This window comes from Hyaena hyaena, unplaced genomic scaffold (genome assembly GCF_003009895.1).
Source record: "Hyaena hyaena isolate Hyena2069 unplaced genomic scaffold, ASM300989v1 scaffold_57, whole genome shotgun sequence".
Taxonomy (NCBI): Eukaryota; Metazoa; Chordata; class Mammalia; order Carnivora; family Hyaenidae; genus Hyaena; species Hyaena hyaena.
The window spans coordinates 580,407-603,032 of record NW_024080690.1 but is presented as its reverse complement, the minus strand read 5'-3'; the positions used below and the strand labels follow the sequence as shown (position 1 = coordinate 603,032).

General features: G+C 36.5%; 1 protein-coding gene across 5 annotated transcripts in view; it reads right to left on the bottom strand.

Moving 5' to 3' along the window:
- EML4 (EMAP like 4) overlaps positions 1-22,626 on the bottom strand; it is a 155,281-nt gene that overhangs the window by 22,715 nt on the left and 109,940 nt on the right. For all 5 annotated transcript variants that reach the window (XM_039231683.1, XM_039231681.1, XM_039231682.1 and 2 more), the window contains 6 exons: positions 18,193-18,327; positions 17,942-18,077; positions 8,430-8,581; positions 6,360-6,485; positions 5,931-6,062; positions 5,170-5,237 (listed from right to left, as the gene is read on the bottom strand). In XM_039231683.1, coding sequence (XP_039087614.1) covers positions 5,170-5,237; positions 5,931-6,062; positions 6,360-6,485; positions 8,430-8,581; positions 17,942-18,077; positions 18,193-18,327 — 749 coding nt within the window. The remainder of the gene's footprint in view (positions 1-5,169; positions 5,238-5,930; positions 6,063-6,359; positions 6,486-8,429; positions 8,582-17,941; positions 18,078-18,192; positions 18,328-22,626) is intronic.

The window sequence follows — 22,626 nt, the reverse complement described above, 5'->3', positions numbered from 1 at the left end:
TAACTGGAATTTAAAATAAAACATTTTTTTAAAGAAATTGAAGATCTACATAAATGGAAAAACATCTGTTCATAAATTAAAAGACTTAGTATTATTAAGATATTGACATTCCCCAAATTGACCTATGAAAAAAAATCCTATCAAAAGGCTGGCAAGCTTCTTTATAGAAACAGATAAAACCGACCTTAAAATTCATGTGGAAATTTCACAAGATCCTGATGAGCCAAACAACCTCAAAAAAACAAAACACAAAATCCTCCTACAAAGTTGGAGGTTGGAAGACTCACATTCCCAGTCTCAAAATTAACTAACAAAGCTATAATAATCAAGGCCATGGTACTGCCACAAGGATGGACATATAGATCAATGGAACAGTATTCCATAGAGTCCAGATGGAAACAAATACATTTATGATCAACTGATTTTCAACAAGGATATCAGTACCATGCAGCGGGAGAAATGTTGCTGTAACAACTGGATACCCACATGCAAAAGAATGAAGCTGGAGATCTACCTTACACCATCCACAAACATTAACTCAAGATGAATCAAAAGACCTAAAGGTAAGAGCTAAAACTATAAAGTTCTTAGGAGAAAACAAAGGAGTAAGTCCTTATGACTAAGAAACAAGAGAAAAAATAAACTGGACTATATAAAACATTAATACCTGTGTGTCATAAATGTTACCATTAAGAAAGTGAAAAGACAACCCTTGGAACAAGAGCAAATATTTGCAAATCATATATCTGATAAAGTACTATATCCAGAATATATGAAGAATCCTTACAACTCAACAATAGAAAGAGAAACCAGTTCAAAGATGGGCAAAGGATATGAACAGACCTTTCTCTACAGAAGCTATACAAGTGGCTGATAAGCATATAACAAGGATATTCAACATCATCAGCCATCAGAGAAATGAAAGTCAAAACCACAACAAAAAAGCATTTCACATCCACTAGGATGGCTATCATCAAAATACAGACAATGTCAAGTGTTGGTGGGCATGTGGGGAAACTCGATCTCTTATACTTTGCTGGTAGAATTGTAAAATGATGTAGCTATTGTGAAAAACAACTTCGTTATTCATCAAAATGTTAAACACAGAGTTATCACATGATCCAGCAACTCTTCTCCTTAGTATATGCTCAAGAGAGTTGAAAACATATGTCCACACAAAAACTTGTATATGAATGTTTGTAGCAGCAGTAATCATAGGAGCCAAAGGGTAGAAATAAGTTAAATATCTATCAACTACCTGAAGGTATATCCATACAACAGAATATTATTTGGCCAAAAATAATATAATAATACTTTAAATGAGTGACTTTTATGGTATGAATGATATATATATATCAATAAAGCTGTTAAAAAGGATCCTTATTTTGTGAGGATTAGCACATTAAGAAAGAACTATGTCCACTTAGGGCTATGCATTTTTTTTTCCTTAGAAATTGTAATAGTAATACACTATTTAAAAATTTTAAAAAATGTTTATTTTTGAGAGAGAACGAGAGAGCGAGCGAGCAAGTGGGGGAGGGCAGAGAGAGAGGGAGACACAGAATCCAAAGCAGGCTCTAGGCTCTGAGCTGTCTGCACAGAGCCTGATGAGGGTTTTGAACTTATGAACAGTGAGATCATGACCTGAGCTGAAGCTGGACACTTAACTGACTGAGTCATCCAGGCACCCCAGTAATATACTACTTTAAATGTTAATTTTATTTATAACTGTAATAATTCATCTACACTTGTGCTTACTTCTTGATTCCAAGAAGTAGATTTCTAGATTTGGACACAAAAAGATCTTTAACCCTTTTGCTAGTCACCTTTTCTGGGTCATGAACAATTTGGACACCTGCTGCATTATATTAAAATAAAATTCCTTGCCCTAAGTGTATGATTTTTTTTTCCCCCAGGCTGAGGGGTCAGTGATATTAATCTGAACGGCTACCCTGAGGAATTTTCAGTTTAGACACTACAGCCAGGTATTCACAGACCCCAGGTAAAAAATAAAAATATATGAGAAAGTTCTCCAGGAATCAATAGATTAACTAACTAGTTGTGAAACCAAAGACAGGAATAATTATAGAATGAACATGGATAATGACATCTCTCCTAGATTCTAAATAATCTCCACTTTTTATTTAGTTATCCCATCACTCTCATTTATATGGTGTTTTCTAATCACACCACCAAGAGGAAATGAATGACTGGCTTCAGTTTAAGTCACTTAAATTGACTCTTCACTTTAAGCTTGTTAATGATGACTCTGCAGCTACATAAATCTTAGAAAGTAACTTTAGTGATTTTTTATTTTACAAATAGTTTATTGTCAAATTAGTTTCCATATAACACCCAGTGCTCATCCCCACAAGTGCCCTCCTCCATGCCCATCCCTCCCTCCCCCCTACATCCATTAGTCCTCAGTTTTTGTCAGCATTCAAGAGTCTCTCATGTTTGCCTCTCTCCCTTTCCCCCACCATTTCCCCACTTATTCTCCCCCTTGTTCCTCAGTTAAGTTCCTCCTAATCCTCCTATACGTGCAAACATATGACATTTGTCCTCCTCTGCCTGACTTATTTCGCTCAGCATAACACCCTCAAGGTCCATCCATGTTGCTACACATGGCCAGATTTCATTCTTTCTCATTGCCATGTATAGATAAACCACATCTTCTGGATCCATTCGTCTGTGGATGGACACTTAGGCTCTTTCCATGTTTTATCTATTGTGGAGAGTGCTGCTATGAACATTGGGGTACATGTGCTCCTATGCATCAGCATTTCTGTATCCCTTGAGTATATTCCTAGCAGTGCTACTGCTGGGTCATAGGGGAGTTCTAGTGTTAATTTTTTGAGGAACCTCCACACCGTTTTCCAGAGGGGCTGCACCAGTTTACATTCCCACCAACAGTGTAGGAGGGTGCCCGTTTCTCCACATCCTCTCCAGCATCTAGAGTTCTCTGATTTGCTCATTTTAGCCACTCTGACTGGCGTGAGGTGGTATCTCAGTGTGATTTTGATTTGTATTTCTCTGATGAGGATGGATGCTGAGCATCGTTTCATGTGTCTGTTGGCCATCTGGATGTCCTCTTTGGAGAAGTGTCTGTTCATATCTTCTGCCCATTTCTTCACTGGGTTGTTTGTTTTTCAGGTGTGGAGTTTGGTGAGTTCCTTATAGATTTTGGATATTAACCCATTATCTGATATGTCATTTGCAACTATCTTTTCCCATTCCGTTGGTTGCCTGTTAGTTTTGTGAACTTTAGTGTATTTAAATCACATTAGTTTTTCCTTAAAAATTCCTCAAAAAAATATTGTAAACACACACACACACACACACCCTGCTCCATTCATTAAATGAAGTGGTATGTCTTAATGATTCAAATCCCTTTACCCTCTGCACTTTACTCAGTGTTTAATTCCTTTGTATAAATAGTGAATGTTTCTAATATCTGTGAGCCAGTGATTTAACCTTCAAAGATAAACTTTCATTATAATGCTTCTAAATAATCCTACAAACACCATAAGCACATGTCAAGTGTTGATGGAGTAGTGAAAAAAGATCAGCTTTGGAACCATAAAGAACTTGAGTTCAAATCCTAGCACAATTTCAAGTGATGAGTTCTATGGGTCTTGGTTTCCTGTCTATGCAATGGAGATATTAATAACTATGTTGTTGCACTCTTGTGAAAATTTAAATATATAAAAATAATTTAGTAAAGGCCTAAACTTCAGCATCTGTGATATTTGTTCAGCTGCCCAAAAAAATCTTGAAGTGAACTCCTTTGTGGTTTTCTGAAAACAAGTTTAATATTTAATAGCTCACGTTGTTTCTTATGTGTCTAAGACTTTTTTGTAAAATAGAAAATAATTTCCTTCAAGTCCTACAAAGTGACTGCCATATGCTTGTCTAAGTTAAAGTAATAATCTAATACCAACATGCATTTTGGAAAATCTGAGATAGCAAAGCTGTCTATATTTGTAAGTTTCACCAATCAGTCTCCTTCCCTAGCACCCTAATTCTAAAATACAATTATTTCAGAGTCAGTTAAATAGCATCTCTATTACATATCCATGTTTCAAAGCTTATCATTAGAGATCTGTTTTTCCATGATTCTGAAAGATTTGTAGTGCTTTATAGGAAAAGAAATTTGAATGTTTTGACTTTCTAGGGTTGTTAATTTGTATCCAACAACAAAAAAACTTGATATTAAAAAACTCCAAATGACTCACTTTAGAATTAAATGAACTGGCTGATTTGAAATACTTATCATATAAATAAAAGCATTATATAAGTGTGTTCACGATAGTTTCACCTCATCAGAAATCAGCATGCCACATTTTCTATGGGTTTAACTTTTGGAAATTTACTTCATAATTTTTTTCTCTTTAATAAAGAAATTAGGTTAGAGGGCTTCTTATTAGTAGAGGCAATAAAAAGGGCTCAAAAATATGCAGATAATAAATACACGCTACTTATTAAGGTTATTAAGGACAGGTACTATGTAAGGTCTGTAAAGACAAGTAATTAGTTAACAATTTCAGGAAATAAACCTTTATTATCTATCTGTGTAACATTAAAAAAACACAGGATGAAAAAACTATAGAACAATTTATAAAAGCCCAATTGGGTTATTTCAGTTTCAATTCCCTTTCCTAAAAGAAAACGAGAAGAGATTTTCTGACACCATAGAACGTTTCACCAAGGAGAGTCAAATCAGCATATTGATCCCCTTCTCAGTGAAGCCTATCCTAACCACCCTATCGTTTCGTAACTGCACCCCCTCTCAATCCCTCTTACTATATTCAATGCCCCACCGCCACCCTCATGGCTTTTAACATTTTTTAACTTAATTAGTTGTAGTATTTATTTTTTATTCTGCCTCCACCCACACATACTAAAATGTGGGCTCCCAAAGGGCAGGGACTTTTGTTTTTGCACTCGGAAGTAGTCTGAACGGCCACAGTAGTGTCCAGCAAATCGTAAGTGTTCAGGACATAGTTACTGAATGACTGAATGAGGATACAAGCAGGTAAGAGCGACAAGCATATTCATATGCCACTTAAAAGATTAATTCTCCAGATCAGATTGAGAACATTCCTGAATAACGGTTAAACATCCCACCACTTCAGATTATTCAGCTCACATTTCCCTTCAAGACCCTACCTGCCTGAGTGCGTTCCTATGGCCACCACTGTGCCACTTGGATGAAAATCTGCACAGTGTCCTGGTTCCTAGAAGAGAGACAGACAGCTGTTGGGGAGTACATGAGACAGTCTCCCTAGATCTATGGGATAATGGCAAAAACCTCTGAAAATAACCATATAATCATATAATCATGGAATTCCGATCAACTTTATTGTAGCCAATGAAAAATACCACATGGATATGAGGTAAAAGAATTTCTGAGCAGGAAGGGTATGTGGGCAAAGTGGTGAGGGGAAAGGATACCAGCCTGTGGCTGGGCAGTGTAACAATAAGAATAACAACAACAAACATGTATACAGCTCTTTAGTCTGCAAAGAACATGTATACACCCTTGGGCCAGACGAGGTGGATGTCTGGGTGGGGTAGGGAGAAAACACAGTGAGAGATCAACTCAAAAAGAAGAGAGTAGAGTCTGTTAGTGAGCAGGGTGTACACAGAATCCAACTGCAACACCACCAGAGGCCCAAACATTTCTGTGAAATCTTTTTGACTTTTTTCTGAAACTGACAGAAAAATTGAGCTTTTGCCCTAATTTGCTTATTTAGAGTGGGTTCACATTACACTTTGTTACTAAACTCTCCTTTATTTTATCCTTTTCAGTAAACTATATAAAAACACTTAGTTTTAACTAATGCTGAGTCCTTTTTCCTTTGTTGCTCCGAACTGCCAGTTTAGGGAGCTTCTGTGGGGAGATTATAATCACATTTTACTTTACTCACATCTACGAGCCTGGTCCATTCCAGCCTGTGTTCTACCGAGTTCCACATGCACACCTGTCTGTCCTGAGCACATGTCAAGAGCAAATCTTTAAAGGGATGTGTGGCAAGACCCCAAAGCTCATCTGTATGACCCTGAAAATGAAATATACATACTATTGTAAGAAACTAAGGGTATCATCAAAAATATTCAGTTAATGGTTAAAATCATACATCAGGGCAGCTGGGTGACTCCGTTGGTTAAGCGTCCAACTTCAGCTCAGGTCAAGATCTCAGAGTTAGTGAATTCAAGTCCCACATCGGGCCCTCTGCTGTCAGTGCAGAGCCTGCTTCAGATCCTCTGCCCCCCACCCTCCGTCCCTCCCCTGCTTGTGAACATGCTCTCTCTAAAATAAACATTTAAAAAAAACTGGTTAAAATCATACATCTTACCTGTACTTCTATTTGGAAGCCATCATTAAATGTTCCCCGTAAAATGAAGTTTCGTGATGTGCCCACTAAAAATTGATCCGCCTTTCCTTCTGCTACAGCTCTGATGGTTCCATACTGATCAGGAACCTATAAGATAAATTTGTAATGAAACCATATATAACAAACATGCATTAATTACTACCTGAAGACTGCATTTATAGTTGTAAGCAATTATGCAGTAATAAATGACAAAATTCCAAATTTGAAAGTCATATGGTAATAATATACTAATAAATCTATTTGTTCAATCACATTTTATTACACAAAAGTTATCACACATTATTATCAACATTCTTTGTGTTAGTCAATTTTTAAAAAAATATTTATTTACTTTGAGAGACAGAGAAAATATGCACATGAGCAAGCAAGTGGGAAGGGGTAGAGGGGAGTGAGAGAACTCTAAGCAGGCTCTGCAATGTCAGTGAAGAGCCCGACACAGGGCTTGATCCCATGAACCATGAGATCATGACCTCAGCCGAAATCAAGAATTGGACACTTAACCAACTAAGCCACCCAGGCACCCCTGCTTTAGTCAAGTTTTATATTTATATTTTATATGATCTCAAGAGTTAAGGGCTAGGAGCAAGGAAAAAGGAAAAAGTTCTAATAGTTTTGTTATTTATCAGTTATGTTATTTTTGGTACATAATTTACCTAGCCTAAGATAAATTTTTATCTGTAATATGGGGAAATAATATATAATAATAATAATATATACCTTACCTATTCTTAATTATTTTAAGTATGAAAATGTGAGAATAGTACATGTGAAATTTCTCTGTTAACTAAATAGCAATATATTGTGAAGTGTTAGAACTGTCCTTAATAGGATTACTTGGGAGCTCAATCTCATTTAATGTATTACATGGTATACTCTCAGTGAATGGTGTATTAATAATATAATAAGCCCAAGGAATGACCTTGAAATAATACAATTCTTTATAAAGGAGGAAACAAATAATTGAATTCTAAAGTAATCCAAATTGATGGTGAGGGGAGGAATGAACTAGATGGTATAGCTTTTGATTACAAAGAATGTAAGTTATCTGTGAAAAAAAAGAAATCGTAAAGGAAGTGGCATTTCCATGATGAACTTAAGATTGTGATAAAGGGAATCTTTCGACTTGTCTATCTTCTTGGAAATAAAACCAAGAGCAGTACTATCAGGATCCTCTTTTATAGAAAACATCTTGTCTGAAAAACATGTTACATGTTGAAAACACTGAGCATAAATTCAAAATTTAAGTCACAAAAAAATAGAACACAGAACTGTGTGAAATTTGCCCTTGCTCTGAGAATTACTGACCTATAAAATACTATTCTTAACCCATTTCACTTCCAGAGACCTCAATTTAATTATCAAACTTTCACTGAGCACATAATACGTGTGGATACACTTGGTCCATAATATGAAGCAGACACATACTTAATTAGCAGTTATCATTAGGCCCATTATTTAAAAGGTTATTTTCAATTTTTTTCAATGTTTTATTTTAGAGAGAGAGAAAGAAAGAGAGACAGAGGGAGGTGCAGAGAGAGAGAGGGACAGAGGATCTGAAGTGGACTGTGCTGACAGCAGTGAGCCCAAAGCGGGGTTTGAACCCATGAGCTGTGAGATCATGACATGAGCCAAAGTTGGACACTTAACTGACTGAGCTACCAGAAGCGCCTAAAGAGTAGTTTCAAGTTTTAAAATCAAACTGCTTATTATGTATACCTTGGAACTGGATACTCTATTAGATGAATGCTAATTAAATTTTAAGTAAGCATGGTTATATTTTTGGATCCCTACAAACTAATCTCAGAAATAAACAACTAACTAGTTATTGTGACCAATATATGTATATTTTTTACTCTTTCAAATTATTAATGAATGGTCCCTTTTTCTTCCTTTTTTCTTTTTTTGAGACAATGAAATGATAAGAATATGTATCAATTTCCCAGGAAAGTGGATTATCTCAATGTGGGATGAAAGACATGCATTTAGAGGGCTTCATATTTTAAAATTTTCATGTTTCATTTTCATTCTTACCTCTATTTCTCTCTCAGGATTCAGATCATGATCCCACAGAACTATTTTTCTGTCCTTCCCTCCTCCAGTTAACAACATCCCATTTCTCATCTGACAAAGTGTGAACACACTCCCATCATGTGCTTTGATTTGTTTGCTGATCTGATAAACACCTAGTAAGATGAGAGTAAAAAAACACTAGTGATACATTTTCTGTCAGACTTCAGTGTCTTTTTGGAAGAAAACTTTACAGAGCAAATAATCAGAAGTTCCTACTTTTGCATTTATGTCAATATTCAGTTACTCTGAAAACATTTCAAAAGATAAGCTAAAGTAGTGATAACTCTACAGACAACACGGGATACATTAGCCTCAGAACTTACTATCTCTTATAATCATCCTCTATGGCAGGTATTACTCTTCTGATTTTAGAGCTAAGGACACAGAGGTAATAGAAGTGGCTTAACCAGCACCACATAGCTAGTGACAAAGCTGTGAAAAGTACCCCAGGCTTTACTCAATGCTCCTTTAAGTTTCCCAAAAAGCCTTCATTTCCTGCTGAGATAATATCCATAATATTTAACATTTAACAAACACTGTTGATGTGGAAGCCTTCTGCTCTGCCAAGGATTATTCCCTTTACTTGCTAAGAAATGGAAGACTGAGAAAGATACTAGGGCAGAAGTGGGCACTGGCAGTCTAGAGCCGTGGCTTTTGATCAACTAAAGAAGTATTTTTTTAAAATAATTTTTTTAAAAGTTCATTTACTTTGTGAGAGAGAAGAGAGAGCACGAGCAGGGGAGGGGCATAGGGAGAGGGAGAGAGAAAATCCCAAGCAGGTTTGTCAGTGCAGAGTCTGATGCAGGGGTTTGAACCCACGAACTGTGAGATCATGACCTGCGCTGAAATCAAGAGTTGGATACTCAAGCATCTGAGAAACCCAGGCACTCCAAGGAGTATATAAAAAAGTTTTAGAGGGGGAATGAGGGCACACAAGTAGGAAAAGGGGCAGAAAAAGAGAATCTTAAGCAGGCTTAACACTCAGGCAGAGCCTGATGTGGGGCTTGATCTCACAACCCTGGGATGACCTGATCTGAAATCAAGAGTTGGACCCAACCGACTGAGCTATCCAGGCACCCTCAACTACAGAAGCATTTTAAAAACCAGTCCGGTTATACTAATGTGACGGCTGAATGATAGCCCAGTTTCTTGTATCTCCATAGCACTTTACAAGTACCCAGGGAGAGACAAGGCAGGTTCATAAAAAATAGTTAAGTCCATGTGGAGATAAAAAAAACAAATTGTGTGTGTGTGTGTATATATATACACACACACACACACACATACATACAACTGACCCCTGAATAACACAAGGTTAGATGTGCCAACCCCTGTGCAATCAAAACTCTTGTGTATAGCGCCTGGCTCTTCAAAAATGTAACTAAATAGCCTACTGCTGACAAGAAGCCTTGCCAATAATACCAACAGTCGATTAATATGTATTTTGCATGCTGCATGTATTACATACTGTATTCGTCCAATAAAACTAGAAAAAATATTAAGAAAGTCATTTACAGTACTGTACTATAAAAAAAATCTGGGGGGCAACTGGATGGTTCACTCAGTAGCTTAAGCATCCGACTCTTGATTTAGGTCAGGTCATGATCTGACAGTTTGTGGGATCCAGCCCTGAGGTGGGCTCTGCGCCAACGGCATGCAGCCTGTTTGGGATTCTTTCTCACCCTCTCTGTCCCTCCCCCGAGCGCTCTCTCTCACAAAATAAACTTTAAAAGAATAAAAAATATCAGGGTACCTGGGTGGCTCAGTCGGTTGAGCATCCAACTTCGGCTCAAGTCATGATCTTATGGCTCCTAAGTTCAAGCCTCACATTGGGCTCTGTGCTAAGAGAGCTTGGAGCCTGCTTTGGATTCTATGTCTCTCACTGCCCCTCCCCTGCTTGTTCACTCTCTCAAAAATAAATAAATGTTATAAAAAAACTTTTTTAAAATCTACATATAAGCGGACCCATGCAATTCAAACCCATGTTGTCCAAGGGTCAATTACATATGTATGTATATTAATTAATTTATTTTTAAATAAGCTACATGCCCACCATGGGGCTTAAACTCATGAACCCAAAATCAAGAGTGGCATGCTCCACTGACTGAGCTACCCAGGACCCCTTAGATCCTCTTTCTTAAGGGTGAGGGTAAAATTTTAGTACTCAAACTACAAACAGTTCATTTCCTGAGACCTTTTCTTTGGTATTCATGATATCTTAACTCAGAGAAGCTCTTTATCTGGCTAGTGAGGTTAGTAGAGAAAGAGTAAAGCTCTTAGGAAGATATCTTGTAGAATTAGTAAGTAGGTTAAAAATGGGAAGGTAGAGCCTTGTTTAAATATGGCCAAAATCAGTCAACAGATCTTAAATCGCTTGGAAAAGTGAAACAAATTACAATTTTAAAAATTATTCAGTTGGAGAAACGGGTGAAGGTGGTTAAAAGGTACAAACTTCCAGTTATAAGATAAAGAAGTTCTTGGAAGTTAACACACAGCATGGTGTTAACTACGACTAAGAATACTATATTGTATTTTTGAAAGTTAAGAGAGTAGATCTTTTTTTTAAAAGTTTATTTATTTTGAGAGAGAGAGAGAGAAGGGGATGGGGAGGAGCAGAGTGAGAGAGAGAATCCCAAGTAGACTTTCTACACTGTCACTGCAGAACCCAATGCAGGGTTTGAACCACATATCATGAAATCACGACCTGAGCCGAAATCAAGAGTAGGACACCTAACCAACTGAGTCACCAAAGTGCCCCTAAAAGAGTAGATCTTAAAAGCTCTCATCAAAAGAGAAAAATATGTAACTATGTGAAGTGATGGATGTAAACAAAATTACTGTGATAGTCATTTTGCAATATAAACATATCAAATCATTATGTTATAGATCTTAAATGTATACAAAACTATATCCCAATTATACCTCAATAAAACTGAACAAAATTATTCATTTTCTAACTTGTTCAACTGAAAAATGGATAAACAAAATATGTATGCTCATAACGTATTCAGCCTTAAAAAGAATGAGGTACTGATACGTGCCAAAACACAGATGAATCCTGAAAACATTCAGGTTCTAATACAAGAAGCCAGTCACAAAGGACCGTATGCTGTATGACTCCATTTATGTGACATGTCCAAAGGAGGCAAATCCCTAGAGACCAAAAGCAGAGGAATGGCTGCTACAGGCTGACAGGAGGGAGAAATAGGAAATGACTGCTAATGGGCTTTTGAGGATGACGAAATGTTCTGAAATTAGATGGTGGTGATGGTTGTAGGACTCTGTGAATGTACTAAAAATCAACTGTACATTTTAAAAGGGTGAGTTTTATGGTATATGACCTTAATAAGTCTCAATAAAGCTGTCATTGAGATCGTTCATTTTTACTTATCTACTTGAGCTGCCACTGTATTTAAGAAATTAACTAAAATTTGTAGGGCTTTGGTATCCTTTAAAAAAATGCTACTACAGGCTCTGAAAATTACTCAGGTTGAGGATGCTAGTGGTACAGATACTTAATGGAAGAGTATATTTGGCAGGGAGAAAGGAAAGGGCTTGCCTGATTTGGAGTAGAGCTTGTTTGAATCAGCAGAGCTGGGAGCAGAACTGCAATAAACTTTTATTCGTGTCAACTGCCTCAGTGCACATCAACATTCACCACCTAAAAATACTTTAAACACTGAATACCACCACATTTGTGTCCAGTAGGACAGCCAGCCAATTATCTATCATGGCTCTGATGTGACCAAGAGAGAAAGAATATCTGAGAGATGTGAAGTTTTTGAGTATTGTTGGGTTTAGTTGGGCAATTAAGGGGGAAAAAAAAAAAAAGCAAAGGGCTTATTTTCTCATGCATTGTCAAACTAACAAGGGTAGTCTGAAAGTACCATGGTACCATGCAAGAAATTACAAAAGAACCCAGACATAAGGAATTCCATGGATCTCCATCAGAATGTAGAAACATGCAATATAGTTTACTTTAAAGTCAGTCTTCCATACTTTCAAACACCACAAAAACCTCATTAAACACTTAAGATCCTCCTAGAATGATGGAATGTTAGAAAACATGAAAAAAAAAAAAAAAAAACCTGAGGACCAAATGTTTCATCAAGAATAAAAAGATGTAAGTAGTATAAACTTCATGAAATTTCCACTTTCCACCTACCCCAGGAGAGTTATTTCCTGAGACCTAATATTAGCTGAGCTAAAATTTCTGTGTTTCAAATTTACACAAATTACCAAAGCTCCCTTTAGACAAAACAAATTTTCAGCCAGGTCGCCTGGGTGGCTCAGTCAGTTGAGCAACTGATTCCTGATTTCAGCTCAGGCCATGATTTCATGGTCAGTTAGACTGAACCCTGCATCAGGCTCTGCAATGGCAGGGCAGAACCTGCCTGGAATTCTCTTTCTCCCTCTCTCTCTGTCCCTCCCCTGCACATGCTCTCTCTCACACACTCTCTCTCTAATAAACATTAAAAAAAAAAAAAAAGCCCAAATTATTTCTGACATTCCAATTTAAGCCAAGTAATTTTTGAAATATCTACCAAGAAAAATAATTATCCTTGAATTTAAAAGCCTATTGTACCTTCAGGTATTTAAATGCAAATCTCCCCTTTCTTCTCATCTCTAACAGAAACAGTTTCCTTAAAAAGCAGTTTACCTTGACTGCCAAATAACAATAGTCTGGAGGGCTTTCTGTGCCGGTTTAATAACTATGGAATCAAATGTCAGGGAGACTTTGAAACTTATGTTATATTCTTTACAACTAGGCAAATGTGCCCATGTTGATAATCTGGAACAGGTAAAATGGTGTTTCACAGTTCTTTAAAGAAATTTGGCAAAGATTTAAGAAAAATGGACATTTTAATCATCTTGTAGATATTTTCAACTTCCCCTTCCCTCACTTAAAACTTAGGAATTATTTCATAAAAGAAAAATTTGAACTTTTCGTATACATAGGAAATAAATACCTTGTACCCAGCGTGAGAAACAGAAAATAATGAAATAGCCTAAGTGGTGATCATCAGATGAATTGATGAATGCATACACACATACATATATACAATGGAATAAAAAAAGAATATAATCCTGCCATTTGTAACAACATGGATGAACCTTGAGGGCATTATGCTTAGTGAAATTAGTCAGACACAAAAAGACAAATACTATATGATCTCACAAGTAAAATCTAAAAAAAATGAACTAATAGAAACAGAGGTGGCGGTGGTGGGGGGAATAGGTGACAAAGGTTAAAAGGTACAAATATACACTTATAAGATAAATAAATTCTGGGAATGTAATACACAGCATGGTGACTATAATTAATAATACTATATTTTACATCTGAAAGATGATGAGAGTAAATCTTAAAAGTTCTCATCACAAGAAAACTACTATGAAGTGATGGATATTAACTAAACATTTATAGTCATCATTTGGCATACACATTATGTTGTACACTTTAAACTGTCCAATGTTATATGTCAATTACAATCAATAAAACCAGGAAAAAACAGAAAATAGTAATTATTTTGAAGATTCGTGTTAATGTAAGGTAAAGGAAAAATGGTTTGAAAGCAGGAAGAAAATATATAAAGAGCTTATGAAGTATAAAATACAGTTTTGGTTTGCTTCCTATTTATTAAAGCAAAAGATTAGCTATGAAATTATACTTCTGTCATCCAAAATAAAAGGATAAATGTCACTTTATCAGACACATTACCATAATACACTCAGATTTGGTTAAGACTGTCACAGATACAGATATGTAATAGGGAATATGCAAAATGGATCAATCTACTGAAACTTTTGGCAAGAATTTAAAAATGGAAACTGAGCATTCACTGCATTCTTACAGAACAGAAACCCTCAAATATAAAGGAAGGAACAAAATTCTCAACAACTTTACCCATAACAGGTTCAGTCATGTGGCAGGGGACAACATAGTCCATTTCATATGCCCGGCAATCTACAAAGATTAGATTTCCTGTTTCCTGTATGTTCACATGCAGATTTTTGGAAAAAAGGCTAAGCTACAAATTTTTCAGACAAAAACCAAAATGAAAACAACCTCTCCCTACCTCCCACCTCAACATACATTAAGGCTAACGAAGGGTACATTTATACCCAAATTCTGCTTAGTGTCAGAGGATAACGTCAAAAACTTAAGTCACTGCTCTGATAGACAATGCTCTTCCTTGCATTTCTAATACTGAACAAATGTGCCCAGGAAAAAGAAAACAGAGATAAGTGGGAAAAGTAGTTGATTAATATCATTGTTCTTTTTTTTTCTTTAAAGTTTATTTATTTTGAGAGAGAGAACATGCGTGTGCATGTGTGAGAGAGAGAATCCCAAGCAGACTCTGTGCTGTCAGTGTTAACCTGGTCGCAGGGCTTGAACTCACAAACCTGGAGATCATGACCTGAGCCAAAATCAAGAGTTGGAAACCTTAATCTACGGAAACCACCCAGGTGCTCCTGCCTCCTATTCTTTTTTCTTAAGAATCTGCAATCCATTGATAGTCTTATTGTCAATTTTGAACCTGAATTGGACAAAAGAAGCTTAAGACTGTATGGCCAATGATTGAGATCAGGATCACTGGTAATACAATTTAAGGATTAACTTCTATCCAAAAAAATATATATATAGTTTAAAATCTACACAACTGTAAGAAATCTATAGTGCTATAGTCAAATTCCACATTTCCATGAAAATAGTGCTTTCATCAGTTCCACTCAACTTTTATTCCTACACTAACACCCAAAGGTAAGAGTAAAGTCATTTCCTTAACAAAATGTTTGACAAATAATTTTCAAACAGCTGCTACCAAATGCCAGAGATTGTGTTAATCCCGGGAAAGTCTATTAGGGCAGACAGCCATGGAGATTAGGACTTTCCTTCTGAGAAGAAAAACCAGGATTCCCTTATTCTTAAATTATCTGTGGTGATTTCCACAGTCTGATGCAGAGACTCCGAAGAGACAAAGGGAAGTTGTTTCAGTGTGTTTAAGGTGAGGGGGGGATGAATAAGAGAAACCAGGGCATGCTGCTCTGCCAATCCCCAGGGGAAGCATCTCAGGAACCCCAAATTGGTTCCCTGTCAATCCCCACCTCTCTTCTTGTGGATTCTCAGACTCTGATTGGTACAGCTAGTTTTCTTTCTGCTGCTACTTGTTACTGCTAATATATAGTCTCTCTTTGCTCCCAGCTCACTGATTTTAGAACATCTCTAATTTTTCTCTTATAGCCTTCTACTCTGAAGGAAGCATGGTCCTCTGGATATTTTTTCAGCTTTATTTTTCTTAAATCGTAAGGAAAAAAAAGGGAGGGGGCTGACAAAAAGGCTATTTTCAATGCTATGATTTTTTTCATCTACCTGAAAAAAGGGCAAAGTGACATATGTGTCTGGGTGCAAATGGGGCTTAAAAACCGTATCTGTATTTTTGAGAACAATCAATTTGAGGTAAAGGTGAAGAAATGCCAAAGCCTACTACGGGGGCTGTGAAGAGGGGCTGTAGCGAACAAAAGAAGGGGACCAAAACTATGAGTTTATTCTTTTTCCCTCCCTCTCTCCCATTTTATAACATGGCCATGCATATTACCCTCACAGAAATACCCAGCCCCAGTCCAAGGGAGAATGAGCCCTCCAGTCTGTGGCTATGTGGGAAAAGTGGGGAAGAAGGTAGGAAACTTGCCATAAATTTAGTAATTGGGACTATCATTCTTTATTAATATACTATAAAAATTGCTAGCCATGAGCTGTTACGATCTTTGGAAACAGGCTTCCAAGAGTTGATAAGGATAGTTTTAGAAAATTGTTTAGAAAAGAATACCTCTAAATTTACAGGGTTTTGGTTTTATTATTCATTTATTATAATAAATCTACTATCCATAGAAAAGATAAAGCTTTCAGTTGGATCTCAATTCCAACGTGCAGAACTCTGAAGTAATGAAGTCTGACTATGTGACACTTTACACGACATTACTATTGTTCTTTTCTTATCTATTAAAAACAGAAACTTCAGGGGTGCCTGGTGGCTCACCTGGTTAAGTGTCCGACTCTTGGTTTTGACTGAGGTCATGATCTTTTGGCTTTGTGGGACTGGACCTTGCGCTGACAATGTGGAGCCTGCTTGGGATGGGATTCTCTCTCTCTCCTTCTTTCTCTGCCCCTCCCCTGCTCATGTTGTCTCTTTCTCTCTCAAAATAAATAAACTTAAAATATAAATAAAATAAAAATAAAAACTTCAAACCTTTAACAGAGTTGCCTTTACTGAGAGCAATGTCATTCTGTAGGACTCCACCATTTACCCACATAGGATATGTCAGCCTCTAAAGCTCCAGTCTCAGAATAAATGGAAGCTCTTGCTCTTTTTCAAGGATAACTCTTCCTTTTATGCCCAATTCAGGCATTCTCCTTTCTCTCTAAGAGTTTTAGTTTCCTCCTCTTCACTGGGAACTCCCATTTTACTTCAGGTTTTAGGCAACCTTCAAAAGACTACTGACTGACTCTAGTAACTCTCTACTTCCCATTCCATTTTCAACTTGTATTCTCAAAATTCTCCATTTTGAAAGTGGCCATTCTATACTTACCTGTTTTGGGGCCTTAAGTTCTACTGATCCTGTAAACAACTAATGGCTATTTCTTAGTTTTTATTCTTGACTTCTCTATAGCACTGATACTCCTAGAAACTCCTCCCTTCTTCAGGGGCACTAAATAAAGAGTTCTATCTTGGTAACTTTTTTCTTTTTACATCTTACTTCTCACTAGGGTCTTTTCTGGTATCTAACTGGGGGATAAAGACCATTAGCCTCATAACTCTTCGTCCACGGTCAACTCAACAAGTTTTAAGGATTCTCTTTTGGTTACAAAAAATCTGTACATTAATCCTTACTTAAATTTTTAATTACATAGTATGTATTAAACTAATAGTAGGAATTATAAAACACTATTCTTTTTTAAAATAAAATCTCCCTCAAGTTGGCTATTTCTCATCTCTGTTAACACTTTTACACAACAAATTTATTCACAATATCCTGGAGGCCTCATATTCATATCCATCTTTCTGCCTTTGCTTGCACTATTTCCCTAAACTGGGATCAAGGTTCCATATCTTTTGAAGTTTTGTACATTCACTAGCCTAAATACTATTTCTTCTGTGAAGGATTCACAAAACACTAAAGATGAGGATGATTTCCCTCTCAATCTTTGTACTCTTAAAATTAGCATGTATCTTTACCATCTCTAATTACTTTGTATTAACCTCCTGGAAGGAAAGGTTCAATAGAATCAAATGTAGATTATATGCGCTCAATGAACAGCTGAATAAAAAATTTAACTTTAAGAAAACGGATCATGAAAAACTAAAAACAAAATGCACGTTGATGACTTTCTCCTGGTGTGAGTAAGAACTGACCTGCAACAGCAAGACGTACACATTAAAAGTAAGGACTTTAATGTGAGAATACCGTACCTTTGGGCCCCTTCCCCGGCGTGGGTTCTACAGTAGTTTTGCTCCATATAAGTATGACTCCACCTGAGTCACCAGTAAGGACATCTCCATTCCCCAAGAATGCTAAACACTGCACAAATTTTGGTTTTTCATATTTCTACAATGAAACAATGAGAATTTTTAGTTTTCCCTTTGGCATGATAACTTTATGTTAACTAAACAACTAAAAAATTGAAAGTTTTATAATGAAGTTATAACATTCTGATCCTTACCCCAAAAATTCCCTGTTTTCTTGTTAGTGAATTACCACTCCAAGTCCAGAAAAAAATATGAGATTTACCACATGTTATTATGGTATTTGCATCTGTTGGATGGAATTCCACAGCCAAAACAACTTCATTTGTTGTCTGTGGATAAAGAAATAAAGCTTTAGATGAAGTGTATATCCTTATCTCCATCAAGTACCAATTAGAACTAATGAAAATTGAGAAACATTCTAAGAAAATGTCTTTTCTGTTAAGATCAATTTCCCTGAAAAATTTTAATAGATTTTTAGAATAATGACTTAAATTTGACGTCCTCATACTACTGTATCATCTTTTATGCTATTTATATATAATAAATGCATTGAAGACCTATGAATAAGATTTAGATTATTTTAATTTCCTGCACATTCAGGGAAAAGTACAATAATACTAGTAAATCAAGAGCCACGTACATTCTATCTTAAGGACAGACCACTATTTTTATTTTTTAAAAAAGTCTTATCTTTCTTTGTACTATTATTATTGACCATTTAAGAAAATATTACTGATTTAGAAATTCATCATGTGGCTGAAGGCTTAAAAAGTAGATACAGAATGGTCACTACAGATTACTATAGAAATGAAAAACCATTCTGCACAAAAAAGTGAGAATTTTTATGCACTTCCTAGAAAGGACAGGAGTTAAATGAACTGGAGTGAAAAAGGAAGAAAACAGGCATGAAAGTCACAAAGGAATTACTGAAATTACTGAATTGAGGATATTAAAAACATTTTTAATGTTTATTTTTGAGAGAGAGAGAGAGAGAAAGAGAGCAAGTGAGCAAGCACAGGGGAGGTACAGAGAGAAAGAGGGAGACAGAGGATCAGAAGTAGGCTCTGTGCTGACAGCAGAGAGTCCGATGTGGGGCTCGAACCCACAAACCATGAGATCATGACCTGAGGTGAAGTTGGACATTTAACCAACTGGGCCACCCAGGCACCCAGAGGTTATTTTTTAAATAGCACATTTCTATATATTTGATAAATTATTTTTTCATTTTTTTTATTTTTTAGAGAGAGAGAGTGCACACAAGCAGGAGGGCGAGGAGAGGGAGAGACAGTGAATCTTAAGCAGGCTCCATGCTCGTATGAGGCCTGACGTGTGACTCCATCCCACAACTCAGGGATCATGATCTGAGCTGAAATCCAAGGTTGGGTGTTCAATTGACTGAGCCACCCAGGCACCCCTGCCTTTTAAAAATTAAATAGCCCTTATTTTTCACTTAGACAAAATCAAAACTTGACAGTTGAATCTTACACCAAATGGATTGAGGGTTATAAAGCTAACTACAAATACATCCAGTATACAAATCCATAATGCTAGTGGTTAAGATATTCAAGACACATTCTGAAGTAATCTATGAAATTAAAACACTTTGGGTATGAATGTAGCATAAGAAGACACTTTACTTTGATTTTTATTTTTGTATATCATATATACATTAAAGTACACAAATTCTAAGTGCACAGCTTGATAAATTTTCACAAATCAAACATATCTCTGCACAGAAGAAAAAGAACATTATTACTAACATCACACAAACACCTTATATCCCTTTAGAAACTGTCCCCTACCTCTGCTCAAGCAGCTATGATCCTGATTTGTAGCAGCACAGATTACTTTGCTTTATATAAATGGAATCACACAGAATCTACTCCTTTGCGTCTGGCCCCATTTTATCTACATTACATTCATGAGATTCACTTCATATTGGTGCATATACTGTAATTTTGTTCCTCCTAATTACTGTATTGTATTCCTTTTTATGTAAAGATCACATTATTGATTTATGCATCCTTCTACTAACTGGCATTTGGGTGACTTTTTTTTATTTTTTGCTACCATTATTTTTGAATACTTGTCTTTTGGTCAACACATGTATATACTTCTGCCGGATGTATGCCAAAGAGTGGAACAGGATGACAGAGGGTATGCACATGTGTATGTTCAACTTTAGAAGGTAATGCCCAACAGTTTTCCAAAATGGCTATGCCAATTTCTATGTCCAACATAAAGGAGTATATGACAGTTTCAGTAACTTTACATACATCCTCATCAACTTTATTTTTGTCTACTCTTATCCCTTCATATTTCCACATATACTTAGCTTGTCAACATCCACGAAAATCATGTTGAGATTTTAACTACATTGAAAGTACAGATCAGGGGCACCTGGGTGTCTCAGTCAGTTAAGGGTCTGACTTCTGCTCAGGTCAAGATCTCAGGGTTCATGAGTTCAAGACCTACATTGGGCTCTGTGCTGACAGCTCAGAGCCTGGAGCGTGCTTCAGATTCTGTGTCTCCCCTCTCTCTGACCCACCGCTGTTTGTGCTCTGTCTCTCTCTCAAAAAATGAATGTTAAAAAAGAAATTTAAAAAATGAAAGTACAGATCAGAAATTTTTAAAAAGTACAGATCAAAATGCAGAGAAGTAACATCTTTATAATACTGTCATCTATCCATGATTATTGCATATTCCTCCATTTATTTAGGTCTTTAATTTCTGTCAATAAGGTTTTGAAGTTGCCTTACTGAATCTTAAACTTCTATAAATTAAGTAGGTATGTACCAGTCCTCAAATTTTTGTGACTTAAACAAAAAAAAGAGCTCACCTGCAGAAGAGAATAAGGTCAACACACAGGGAGAATCAGTGATCCGGTCCCTGAATCAAGTCATTCCTGAGATAAAATTCCCTTCTGACCTTTATTAGAGGTTTTCTTTTTCTCCCTAAATGTGAATACATTCTCCTTATCTTTAAGGAGTTGTTTGCAGTCACTTGCACTGGAAAGAGCTCTAATACAGACATCTGGGACACAGAGCTTAGGGAACTTCAGTGTTACAAGCAAGGGGAAAAGAGTTTCTAGTTTGCACAAGTAGGTGGAGTGTGGTGTTAATCACCGAGAGGCGCAACTGGATGGGGTCTAAGGAGGGTGACTGGTACAGATTGGGACATGTTGATTTTGACTTGCAGGACAGGACACTCAAATAAAGACATTCAAATAAATGAGAGAGATCTGCGCTAGAGTTAACTGATCTGGGACACAGCAGACAGTAGCTAAGGCCATGAGAGAATATATGATACCAGTGGAGGACATGGGATAGAACTCTGAAGGACCCCAACATTTAAGGTCCTGGAAAGGAGAACACAGAGTTGCCAGTGGGAGGAAAACCGCAAGACACCATCTGATAGCCTTTACTACAAAGGATCAAAATGCACACATCTCACTTCAGTATAAAATCCTTATGTTTCAATGTTAAATTACTCTAAATCATGGCTGAAAGACAATCTATATCTTCATTTAGGTTTTTCAAGGTTTGAGGTTTCTGGATATGTTATATTCTTTTCAAGTACAATCAAATCTACTCTTTTTTTTAAAGAGTAACTCACATTATTTAAAAGAACCTCTTTTTGACCAACAAGCTGATAGCTTTAAGCTTATACCAAACAAAACTGGTAAGAGAGAGGGAGAGGTCAACTGAAGAGGAATGTGATGTTATTTAAGAGTACGGCAAATATGTCATAGGCTTTTTTTAGTCATCCTGTCACTCTGAATCCCTCTGAAAGCCTGTCAGAGGGAGGCCATTTCAACCCATATGAACACAGTTGCAACATTAACCTTCTATTCATCTCTTACAAGTTATAGCCAGATCCACACAAAGGGATCAACCCTATTGTACAGCAATTATAAATGCTATAGTATTTTATGTAATAATCACATACATGTAATTAAAACCAAAAAACTTATCATTACATATGCTTTTTGGTTATGTCAGTTACATTCCTAAGGATGAATTTTTCCTTTAGATTTTTAAAGCATTAAAGATTAAATGAAATAACAAATTCTGTTAAAGAAGAAGCCAGGTAGAGTATTCAGAGTTAATTTTTAGATTAGATTTCCATCTACTTTGGCATTTCAGTAGCACAATATGTCTGAAATATCACTGAAATTTGGTTGAAGGTGTCTATTTTATCTTTTTAAAAAAATTTTTTTAATGTTTTATTTATTTCTGAGAGAGAGAGAGAGAGGTAGCGTAAGCAGGGGAGGGTGAGACACAGAATCTGAAGCAGGCTCCAGGCTCTGAGCTAGCTGTCAGCACAGAGCATGACGCGGGGCTCAAACTCACAAACCATGAGATCATGCCCTGAGCCGAAGTCGGGCGCTTAACTGACTGAGCCACCCAGGTGCCCCTATTTTATCTTAAGAATACTTTGGGGCACCTGGGTGGCTCAGTCAGTTAAGCATTGACTCTTGTTTTCGACTCAGGTTCATGATCTCAAGGTTTGTCAGATCAAGCCCTGGGTTAGGCTCCATGTTGTCAGGGCAGAGCCTGCTTTGATTCTCTCTCTCTCTGCCCCTCTCCCACTCTTTCAAAAAAAAAAAAAAAAAAAAAAAGACATAG